A 12,566-nucleotide genomic window follows, 5' to 3' on the forward strand; every position below is an offset into this window, starting at 1 on the left:
TACTGGTGCTCTCAATGTTCCCTCTGCTGGTGCCCAGGCAGTGAGGAAGAGAAAGAGGAAGCACCCACACTGGAATGGTAGTGAAAGGAGAAGACTGGAATGAAGACCGAGAAAAGGGAGAAGGAACTAGGACAAGAAGCTGAGGTGAAGATGGACTGAGACAGGTTGGAGGGATCAGTGGGGCAAAAGGGATCAGGCTTGGGGCAAAACAGGGGCAGAATGGTCTGTAACTTCCCCTCAGAATCTGGAATAGAACCCAGGATTTCTCTAATGTCAACATTCCTCTGATAACAGCCAGCAACTGTGAAATCCACTAATAAAATGTATGTGTAACAGGGTAGCTGGCCCTGTAAATGAAATTAGGCCCAGGTCCCCAGTCCAAGTACAGGTGCCCTAGTTAGGTGTAATTAGGAGGGAGAGCTGCCCTGAAAGTTATAAATAAGACAGCTCAAAGACACGAGAGCATTCAGAACCCAGACTAGAAGAATTCAGAGTCCAGAGAAAGCTCAGAAGAAGAGGAGAGCTGTGTTGAGAACTTCAGGAAAGAGATGCCCCTGAAGGAGGGAGCAGGGAGCATTTTCTTATTGAGCAATGGATCCAGGTCATGTTGGTGGACTTGGGAAGACAGCTGTGGGAGGGTCACTTACATACTTTCCCAGGCCAGAGAGCCATGCCCAGAGAGAGCTGAAGGCTGAGACCCACAGAGGCAGATGTCTGCTGACTCTCTAAGCTGCAGAGCTGAAGCCAGAGGGATGAAGGCTGGGGAATGATTAAAGGGGGAGCCCACTGATGTCTCCAGGCAGAAGCTAGAAACAGGGTGGAGAAGCTCCTTAGCTAGAGGTGCTGGGGTGAGGTGTGGTAAGAAATGCCAGAGCCATGCTGAAGTGCTGGGACATGGTGAGAGACACTGTAGCTGTAATTGGTATGTTGACAGACTGGTGGAATTTGAAAGATTGACTGTGCTGGGAAAATCTGGATTATGATTTTTGGACCTTCTGTAATAAATTAACCCTGTAAAGGGCTATTTATTCTCTGAAAGCCTGCATGGAGTTACTGGGATGCTGGAAGAAAGGGCAAACTGAGGCAGATGCACCAGTCATTTCACAACCTACCACAGGATGGTGCATCTTATCACATATGGTGGAGTAGGTGATCCCCTGTAAAAAATGGAATGGCAAGTTCATGGAAAGGGAAAATTGAGGCATTGGAACACTGCAGGACCACCTGAGGGCATGCCCTGGAGGTAGTTGTCCTTCGACATTGTGCTTCACCTTCCTCACAATACAGAGGATGACAATTTATTACTGCTAGCAGTGACTTTGTTAGCTCAAGTGGCAGCAGTCCATGCTGTAGATGTAAAACTTTTAACTCTGCTGATGAATCATGTAGGAGTCAATATGGGGTTCCACATGATGGAAATCCTGTTTTCTTCAGCTTACTTTTTTATAAATTTAGGAAATTACACACAAAAAAACTATAAACATTAAAAGAACACTCAGGTTGCAAAGTCAAGCAGTCAGAAATTAGGAAATGCCAGTTAGGAATGCATTGTGATACAGTCTCTAATTACAGCATTACAAGCTTTTTTTTTTTTTTCTTTTTTTGATAACTGGATTTAATTCTCTGGCCTATGTTATGTAGAAAGTTAGAGTAGAGATCTAACGGTTCCCTTCTGCCCTTAATACATAAATCTATGAATATCCCTGGTGACTCAGGAAAGCTGGGCTGCAGGAGGCATGAGTTAGGCTCTGGTGGTGAAATTGGGCTCCGGAGCACCATTGGGGCAGGCAAGGACAGTACAGTTTTGGGGTGAATATGGGGCTGAGTGAGCTGCTGCATGGTGCACCAGGGGAACAGAGTAGGGAAGTACGACAGAGGAGTCAAAGGGCCAGAGGGATCAGGGACATAGGAGCGGGGAGAGGCAGAGATTTCAGGCTAGAGAATTTGGTTGAAGGGCATGTGTGTGTGTACATGTATGTGTACGCATGGGCACAGGGGATGACCTGAAGCTATGAAGAACACCTGGGACTCTCATCTTCCTGAAAAAGAAATGGTTTCAGTTCCAATCACCCTGCGAAGCTTTTGATAAAAATTGTTCTATTATCAGATTATTTATAAAGTTTGGGAAAATATAAAAGGCTGTACCACACCTTTACATCATCAATACTTAAAAGTATTCTTTCCTTTTCCACATCGTCGTGTACTTGGAGTTCTGGGTTCCGAGTGGTGAATTTAAAGTCACTGACAGGACTGCTTTTGGGAGACTTGAGATTCTGGAAGCAAAAATACAGAACAACTCACTGTAGCTTCACTTACAGGTACATTCCCTGCTCATAGACAACCAAGGGTGGATAGGAGGTCTCTTGAAAGAGAAAAGAGAGAGCAATCCAATATACAATGGAGGTTTTACTTTTAAAAGAATTAGAAAATGTTTAGGGAAATTATCTTAGAAATCTTATAAACACTTTAAACAATAAAACTATTTGAATTTAAAAACAAGGCAGCAAAGAGAAAGTATTCACACTGTATTCAGCCTGTGCTGTACAGGCATAAAGAACTTCGTATCTTTCTGTGCAAGGACCGAGACACCATGAGGCCTGCCTGCACTACACCTCAGAAAGAGTGTGTGAAAGTGCCCCAGACCTACTCTGTACCCGCTGATAAATCCAACATATAGCCAACCTAAAGCGCTCCACGGTGTAGGGAAGGCACCCTGGGGAACAAGAAATTTTATTGCTGACTGTGACTTTGTCACCCATGTAGCAAAAGGACAGTCCCTGTACCACCTCTTCCACCCCTGTGACACACCCTGCACACCTGATACTGATACCTGTCAGCAGTATGCATCAAAATTTTGTCCTGAGTACTTCTGTGAATCAATCCAGGGGATGCTTGACATTCCCTCTACTACTTCAATCAAGACATTGCCTCCTCTAAAGAGCCACATTCTATCTGCACCAAGGGGGGGAACAGTAATCACCTGATTTCTACATGTGTTTTAAAAATATGAATAAATAAAATTAATTATACATGTCCATACAGTGCTGTGGACACCTATCTCATACATTAAAAATCAAAACATTGACAAAGTTTCAGAGTAGCAGCCGTGTTAGTCTGTATCCGCAAAAAGAAAAGGGAGGACTTGTGGCACCTTAGAGACTAACAAAATTATTTGAGCATAAGCTTTCGTGAGCTACAGGTCACTTCTTCGGATGCATTCAGTGGAAAATACAGTGGGGATATTTATATACACAGAGAACATGAAACAATGGGTGTTACCATACACACTGTAACGAGAGTGATCAGGTAAGTTGCGCTATTACCAGCAGGAGAGAGGAGAGGAAAAAACTTTTTGTAGTGATAATCAAGGTGGTCCATTTCCAGCAGTTGACAAGAACGTCTGAGGAACAGTTGGGGGAGTGGGGGGGGGAGAATAAACATGGGGAAATAGTTTTACTTTGTGTAATGACCCATCCACGCCCAGTCTTTATTCAAGCCTAAGTTAATTGTATCCAGTTTCCAAATTAATTCCAATTCAGCAGTCTCTCGTTGGAGTCTGTTTTTGAAGTTTTTTTGTTGAAGAATTGCCACTTTTAAGTCTGTAATCGAGTGACCAAAGAGATTGACGTGTTCTCCGACTGGTTTTTTAATGTTATAATTCTTGAAGTCTGATTTGTCCATTGATTCTTTTACGTAGAGACTGTCCAGTTTGGCCAATATACATGGCAGAGGGGCACTGCTGGCACATGATGGCATATATCACATGGTAGATGTGCAGGTGAACGAGCCTCTGATCGTGTGGCTGATGTGATTAGGCCCTATGATGGTATCCCCTGAATAGATATGTGGACAGAGTTGGCAACGGGCTTTGTTGCAAGGATAGGTTCCTGGGTTAGTGGTTCTGTCATGTGGTGTGTGGTTGCTGGTGAGTATTTGCTTCAGATTGGGGGGCTGTCTGTAAGCAAGGACTGGCCTTTCTCCCAAGATCTGTGAGAGTGATGGATCGTCCTTCAGGATAGGTTGTAGATCCTTGATGATGCGTTGGAGAGGTTTTAGTTGGGGGCTGAAGGTGATGGCTAGTGGCGTTCTGTTATTTTCTTTGTTGGGCCTGTCCTGTAGAAGGTGACTTCTGGGTACTCTTCTAGCTCTGTCAATCTGTTTCTTCACTTAGGCAGTAAGAATGCTTGATAGAGATCTTGTAAGTGTTTGTCTCTGTCTGAGTGGTTGGAGCAAATGCGGTTGTATTGTAGAGCTTGGCTGTAGACAATGGATCGCATGGTATGGTCTGGATAAAAGCTGGAGGCATGTAGATAGGCATAGCGGTCAGTAGGCTTCCGGTATAGGGTGGTGTTTATGTGACCATTGCTTATTAGCACCGTATTGTCCAGGAAGTGGATCTCTTGTGTGGACTGGTCCAGGCTGAGGTTGATGGTGGGATGGAAATTGTTGAAATCATGGTGGAATTCCTCAAGGGCTTCTTTTCCATGGCAAAGCAAGTGGGGGAGCACCACATGGGGGTCATGCTAAAAGTATTAAAAGTATTGCCATTTCAATGGCTGGTCGCAGACCTACAAAGCACCACATGATTATAAAACATTATTGCTTACATCTGTCATGTAAACAGGAATTCTGGTTTAGGATATGCATTAAGAACCTGTAAGTGATGCCCCATATGATTTTATTATTTTGGATGAAAGGTTCTATTATTTAACTTTCTGAAGAGGTTTGGAAGCATCTTAGCCTTCCTATGCCTGGTTTTGTGTTTGTCCTCCCTCCAACACACAGGACTTTTGTTTCCGTCTTCCACACATACACAAGAATAATATATTTGCTGTTTTCTACCTCTTTAGCCAGCAACTTTGGGTTTTTTTTCCTCTACTGTTACAACTTTCTATAGTGTTGGTTATGTTTCTTATGTAGATACATTTTTGTGCTTATTATTTTCCAAAGATGGATATCTTTGGAAAAAAAGGTTTCAGAGTAGCAGCCATGTTAGTCTGTATTCGCAAAAAGAAAAGGAGTACTTAATTTGTTAGTCTCTAAGGTGCCACAAGTACTCCTTTTCTTTTTGGAAAAAAACTTCTTGTTGTTCTATAAAAACATACAGCCAAGATTTTCAAAATAGTTAGGCTTCTAAATCCATATTGCCTGTTTTGTTACAACAGACATGTGCGGTGCTTACTCAAGCATGAGGGGAATGCAGCTAAATAAGATTTATTTTTAAGAACTTGATTTCTCCAGGGAAATCAAGGGGAAGTCCTTCATTTTTACCACTACCACAGAATCATAAAAATGTAGGCCGGAAAGGGACCTCAAGTCTGTCCCCCTGCCATGAACATAAGTATATATATTCAACAGTGTACATAGATCAAGTCCCCCTGCAATGAGGCAGGCCTAAGTGTACCTTGACCTCTTTATTTGTCAAGATGAGATCTAATAAAGAATTCCCATGTTGGCTACAATGCTTTTTGAGTTAGAAAACTGTTATCTATAATGTTCAGAAATATCAAGGATGTTTTGGTACTGGGAGCATGAGACCTCCAGCATATATAATTCAAACTGAAATCCACCATGATCACAGAGATTTTTTTCTTACACATTATAGATAGGTGTGTAAGGAGCTGACCATCCTGTTCTCTAGTGTGATTTGGTGGTCTACAGCAGACACCAACCAAAACCCCATCTTATGCTTTATATGTTAGGACACTGATGCATAAGCATTCAAGATAATTTTCTTCTGTGTTAAGCCTTGTGCCATTTTCTACTTAGAGTGCCACTCTCCCTTTTGCCTTGATCCTTCCTAAATAGGCTATGACCATTGATTTTTAACATTCCAAATCATGGAAGTCAACCCACCAGATTTCAGTAATACCAGCTAGATCAAATTTGTGTTTATGAATGAGCAATTCCACTTCTTTTTGTTTGTTACTCAGGCTCCTAGCAATAGTGTATAGACAATTCAAGAATTTCTTCTCTTCTTGTCCTTTGGTTCCTTGATTAATTTTGTTTTCAATCTCTCCATTTTGTGCTGAGTCTGCATATCTTCCCTCTTTTTAAACTCCCCTTTTGCTTTTAGCTAAATGACCCCCTGATTACTCTAGCTAGCCTATCCCTGAGGAGAGTGGGTCCCCTTCTATTGAAGTGGAGGCCATCCAGACTATAGAGCCCACTCATCGTAGAAGATGGACCAATGTTTCACACAAAAAAAACCTCTTCACTCTACTCACTAGTGGGAGGACTGCTGACCTCTACAAGCCTAAAGGAAAGGACTGAGTGGGAAAAGGGGGTGAGTTGGGGAGAGCTGATAGTGGGCTGCAGCTAGCCTGAATTATAACCCAGATCCAGTAGGAGGGCTGAGGAATCCTGATGTCCTAGAGTTCACGGCCAGAAGGGACCTCTAGATCATCTAGTCTGACCTCCTGTATATCACAGGCCACCAACAGCACCCGCACACTAAATCCAATAACCAAATTTAGACCAATCTAATACAGCCAACAGGAGATTAGACTATTATGTGACACAGCCAGAGAACAGGATGGACCAAGGTGCATCAATGCCTGAGGCCCCTGTAATGGCAGAGAATGTATTGAGATATATGCAGATGGTCCCAGAAGCGACTACATCCCATCCGGCAGAGCAAGGTGAAAATACCTAAAGTCACTGCTAATCTGGTTTGGGGAAAATTCCTTGCTGACCTCACACATGGTGATCAGCTAGTGCCCGAGCATGTGAGCAAGAACCAGCCAGCAAGGGCCTAAAAGAGAGAGAAATCTGGGTGCCACCTTAGAGTATTGGCCCACCCCATTTAGTGTTTCATCGCCACCTGTGGCCCTCTCTGACAATTTAGAGAAAGGAGACAAAAAACCCAGAGTACACTGAAAGGCAATCTCTTCTCAGCTGAAGCCCTGAGATTTTAAGAGCATAAAACATGCAAGGAGGAAAGCTGGAGACTCTCAAAATTGGGAGAGGAAGCCTACTCGAACCCATACAGACCCCAGAGAGTCTTGGACTTGAAGAGCTAAAGAAGATGTCTTTGCATTCTGTAAAAGAGTTAATAAATCAGACCCCCAAAAGGTGTACCTATTTGAGGTACGTGGGTCTGAGGAAATTATTGCAAAACCAGAAGGGAGCTGAGGGCAGTGTACCTGCAGGACTGCAAGGGACCATGCTCAAGGGCAGCCCCGTTATAGTAAGTAACCATTATTTCTTCAAATGATTGTCCACAGATTCCACTCTTGCTGACTAACAAGCAGTTATGTATTTGCTTGGAAGAGAGTCTGAGGAGTCCTACTTGAATAGTGACTGAAGGACAGCCCTACCAAAATCCGACCTGGGAGTCTAGTGAATGGTAAATGTGTGGATCAAGATCTGCGTAGCTGGTCTGCATATTTCAGGAATGGGAATATTCCCCAAACAGGCAGAAGATATGTCTTGATCCTAGTGGAATGAACTCCGGTATGGCTAGGCTGCGGGCCTGTGAGTAAGCCCTTGAAGCTTTGATCGGTGCCTTGCTAAAAGCTGTGAGGCTCTAGCCCTTGGAGCTTCAATCAGCCCACTATTTAAGTCTCTGAGGACTAATCGCTCGCTGGTGGTGAGGCGCTGACCTGAGCTAGGAGGGAAGACTTGGTATAAAAAGACACTTGCTAGATGAAGTTGAGAGCTGCAAACAAGACAGCTCAACAGGAGAGTTTTGGAGGGAGTTTGAAAGGGAGTTTGAGGCTTTTCTTCCAGTTTCAGCCACAACTGTGATATCAAGATGGCTAAGCGATGGAACAGTGGTAGTTACCTGCAATGTATATGCTATGTTCTCTTTCTTGCCTGAAAACAGAAGGGACTCCTGTGCATGAAGAGCAAGTGGTGGCTGTGCCTGGAGGAAAAGATTCTTGGATTGGAGTGGCAAGCTGAGATGCTACTAAGAATCAGTGAGCTGAGGAGTTCCTAGACAGCCAGATTCAGGTTAGGTTTCAGGTTCAAGGATGAATGGAGCTGGCCACAAAGGAATAGGTACGAGTGGAGGCCTGGAAGCTCACAACAACTAGAGGCAAGAAGTCCACTGCAGTGTCTACACAGCTGGAGACAGATGAGGCTAGGCAGACGTGGCCACCCAGAAAAGAGAAGCAGGAGGCAATTCCACACAGCTAAAGTTTCAAATCTATATCAGATCCTCAACATGGAAACTAACAGAAGACACCTCTCAAGATCAGGCAGATCCAAGGGAATGGAGAGATGTATGGGACACATGGCATTCATGGCAACTTGGGCCAACCTATAAGAAAAACTAGCTTACCAGCAAAAGAGTTCTCCAACCCACCCAAGGAAGACAGATGTCCTTGATGGAGATTCAGTACCTCGAAAAGAACATTCTGCCAAGGGACAAGCAGACAACAGGAGAGTGTGGTGCCTCTAAGACTGGATAGACTTCTGAAGTCTACAGGCAAGGATTCATCAGTGATGGTTCATATCAGCACTATGACTCTGCATCATAAAATATCTCACAGCTAGTAAATTACTTCAGTGAACTTGGAAGTGTGCTGAAAAGAAGAATGTCCAACCAATCTTCTCTGAGATTCTTTCCTGTCCCACAAGCGAAGGAAGACAGAAGGCAGAATGATCCTGGAAGTGAATCACTTGTTAGTAGTGGGGTAGTGTGGGAGGGCTTTCGCTATGTGGAACGTGGTCCACCTTCTGTGAAGAGAGGGGGCAGTGTAGTTACTGTGGCCCCATCTCAGTAGAAGGTGGACCAATCTCCTAGCCAGTGGTTTTCAACTTTTTTTTCTGGCAACCCAGTTGAAGAAAATGTTGATGCCTGCAACCAACAGAGTATGGGGATGAGGATCAGGGTGTGGGAGGGGGCTCGCGGCTGGGCAGGGGTTGGGGATCAGGCCTCTGGGCTGGGGTGCAAGCTCTGGGGTGGGGGTGGGGCTGGGGATGAGGTGTTTGCAGTGCAGGAAGGGGCTCCCGGTTTGGGCGTGGGGTTGGGGTGTGGGTTTACCTCCGGTGGCTCCTGGTCAGCAGTGCAGCCAGGGTGCAGAGGCAGGCTTCCCACCTGTCCTGGCACCACGGACCACGCTGCACCCCGGAAGCGGCTAGCAGCAGGTCCGGCTCCTAGGCAGAGGCATGCAAGCAGCTCTGAGTGGCTCTCGCCCACAGGCACCGCCCCCACCAGCACCCATTGGCCAGTTCATGGCCAATGGGAGTGCAGAGCTGGTGCTTGGGGCTGCGGCAGCGCATGGAGCCCGTGACCCCCCGCCGCATCCAGGAGCCAGACCTGCTGCTGGCCACTTCCGGGGCGCAGCATTGTGTCAGAACAGATAGGGACTAGCCTACCTTAGCTGGGCAGCACCACTGATGGGACTTTTAACAGCCTGGTCAGCAGTGCTGACCAGAGCCACTGTGATCCAGTGCCTTACATTTCCGTGACCCAGTACTGGGTCGTGACCCACAGTTTGAAAACCACTGTCCTAGGGGACAAGCTGACTAAACTAGTCAGGAAGGGGTTAACCTAACAGCAAAAGGGTAGGGTAAAAAGAGGGAAGCTCTGAGCACTCAGCACAAAATGGAGAAGTTGAGAACAAAAAAAGGACATGAAGAGAAGAAATTCTTTAATTGCCTAAGTATTAATGCTAGGAGCCTGGGTAACAAACATGAGGAATTGAAATTGCCTCATTAGGAGCATAAATTCAATCTAGTTGCTATTACTGAAACCTGGTGGGATGAACTGCACAATTGGAAAGTTAAATCAATGGTTATAACCTATCTAGGAAGGATCAAATGGGCCAAAGGGGTGGGGAAGTGGCACTCAACATCAAAAACGGCATTACCTGTTTCCGTGCCACTGATAACTTGAAAGAAAATGATTGTAAATGGTTATGGATTAATGTCCTAGCAGATAAAGCACAATATGGGATACTAGTTGGAGTCTGCTACAGACCACCAGGTCACAAGACAGACCAGGATGACTGCCTCCTTACATACCTGTTGAGAATGAAGGCATATTTAGGCCCGCTGTGAATTATAAGAGTCTATTCTGATAATGTTTAACGGCGTAAGCATATCTAGAACTGCACGGGTGTAAAAAATTGCAAGGTAATCATGTTTGTGTGAAAAATAAAAGAGAAAGTAACTAATAAGATAGAAAAGATCGGTTTGAACTAACACTAAACCGGTACTGATAGGGGAGGAGATTTTTCATGGAAATGAGAGACTAATATATATGTATCAGAAAATATAAAGTTATAAGTAAGTCTGTGAAACAAAGGGAGGTTGAAGCTCTATTGAGTGGTGCTGGAGGCAACTGTGATGAGATCATCCTGATAAGATTCCCACTTGTAAGTAACTGATCGCTACTTGCTGAGTATTTTGCTTTAGATCCAGCAGCTGAGCAAATGAATCTCAATCTATCAGCACCTATATATAATGTGTAGGGGGAAAAAATTGTGTGCTCATGAGAGACTTCAATTTGAGTGACAAACTTGAGGTTTCATACCACCAGTACTAAAACAACCTGGAATTTCTAAATACTATAGATGACAATTTCCTAACTCAACATGTTGCAGCCAACATGGGAGAATTCAATAGTAGACCTTGTCCTAACAGATAAGAGGAAGTGATCATAGAACTAAAAGATAATGGTAGCTTAGGTATATGTGATCATGACTTGATCACATTTATAATGTGCAAGCAGAATAAAGTCCAAATCAGTAAGTATATATACTTAATCCTTTAGTAGGGCCAATTGTGCAAAGATGAAAACAGTTATGAGCCAAATCCGCTGGGAGGAAGAATTTAATCAGAAAAATGGGAATGATAATTGGGAATCATTTAGGAACACCTTACTAGATGCCCAAAAAGTCACAATTCCATAACTGAGGAAGGTAGTGTTGGGTAAAAAAAAAAAAAAAAATCTGATTTAGAGGGGAAGTGAAGGCAGCTATAATATAACAATTGGAAGACAGGGAAGTTAATAGTAACGAATATAAATCCAAAGTTCGGAACTGTATAAAATTGATAAGGGAAGCTATGGGACACAAGGACAAATCTATGGCCAGCAGAGTTCAGGACAATAAATACACATTTTAAAGATATTAGAAACAAAACGAATCATGACAATAGTGTTGGTCCACTACTAGATGGAAATGATAGAATTATCACTAATAATGCAGAAAAGGCAGAAGTGTTCAATAAATATTTCTGTTGTGTTTTCTGGGGAAAAATAGACTATCAGTCTCATTATAAGGTGATGAAAACACTCTTTCCATTCCACTAATATCTCTGGAGGATGTTAAACAGCAGCTACTAAAGTCAGACATTTTTAAATCAGCTGGTTCAGATAATTTGTAGAGTTTAAAAAGAGCTGGCTGAGATGCTCACTGGACTGTTAATAAAAGAAAATTAGGATTTTTACACACTTTTAGAGAAATAATTGTATAAGCATATTTAGATACTTTACAAAATAAAGCAGATTATCACAAAGTGATAAGGAAAAATATCATAAAAGTTTAAAACTGCAAAAAAGGGCTAAAATTGTAAGAAATATGTTAACAGGTCTTTTTAGAGGAAGAACAATTTTTATACTTTTTTAAATAAAGATATTAAAAATTAGGTTTTAGAAAAAATATTGTTTGTGTGTTTAGGTTATTTTGAAATAGAGTCTGAAAAATAATTGTATGTCTTTTGAAATAAAGAATAGATCATGTTTATTTTCTCCAAAAATACAAGACACAAAGTGAGATAGAACAGCCAAGAAAAGCAAAACCTCTTAGTCTGTTACAGAAAGAGAAAAGTTAAAGTGAGAGAGAGAGCCTGTGTCACTGTCCATATGGCAAAAAGAACAGAAGAGCACCTCACCCCTGAGGCGACCTCTAGTGAAATGCCAACAATCCTGGGGTCAGCCAGCCTGGGGCAAACCAGGTCTTTTGGCTGAGCCAATCAGCAGCTGTTCTATAGCTATGTCATAGTACGCATTTTCCTGAACCAATCAAGATGTCCCACATGACCACTGAGGTGTAGCTATCGACCAACAAAACACTGCATAACAAGTTATTGTAGAACAAGTGTTGGCTTGCTTTTTAAAGATTTGCCTAAATGAAAATGTCTCTTAAAAACTTACTATTTGTAAACTATAAAAAAGCTTTAGAATTACACACTTCATAGAAAATACACACAGGCTAACTTAAAAGAAATACTAGCTTATATAAAACAGTTTGCTGCTTTATCTCTGGTAAAAAGTGTTATTTTTTCCACACACTTTTTCTTTCCCAATTTTTTTTTTAATCTAAATGCTGTTAAACAAGTAAAGTTTTAACAAACTTTTGAAATGAGTGTAGATTTCTTTATTTACAAAAAGTATGTAAATATAGTGAACATCCTTATTTTTTTTTAGTTTTGTACCAGGAGTTAAACTATTTTTTTTTACATAATGCCTTTAGCCTTTGTCTTTAAAAATGATAGATAGACCTTCACGAATGTTATGTCTAACCTTTATATCAACTTCCCTTATTCCATTTACTTGAAGTAATGTATTTTATAGGCTTTTACATTAATTGGAAATGAGCACCTATTGATTT

At 42.5% G+C, this 12,566-nt stretch overlaps 1 protein-coding gene across 16 annotated transcripts in view; it reads right to left on the reverse strand.

The window, feature by feature from the left end:
* Positions 1 to 12,566, reverse strand: part of LOC119863013 (katanin interacting protein) — a 166,660-nt gene that overhangs the window by 109,852 nt on the left and 44,242 nt on the right. For all 16 annotated transcript variants that reach the window (XR_006274744.1, XM_038420691.2, XM_038420689.2 and 13 more), the window contains one exon: positions 2,151 to 2,273. Coding sequence is in view for 15 of the 16 variants with exons in the window: in XM_038420691.2 (XP_038276619.1) it covers positions 2,151 to 2,273 (123 nt within the window). In the remaining variant the exon portion in view is untranslated. The remainder of the gene's footprint in view (positions 1 to 2,150; positions 2,274 to 12,566) is intronic.

Source organism: Dermochelys coriacea, chromosome 10 (genome assembly GCF_009764565.3).
Source record: "Dermochelys coriacea isolate rDerCor1 chromosome 10, rDerCor1.pri.v4, whole genome shotgun sequence".
Lineage (NCBI taxonomy): Eukaryota > Metazoa > Chordata > Testudines > Dermochelyidae > Dermochelys > Dermochelys coriacea.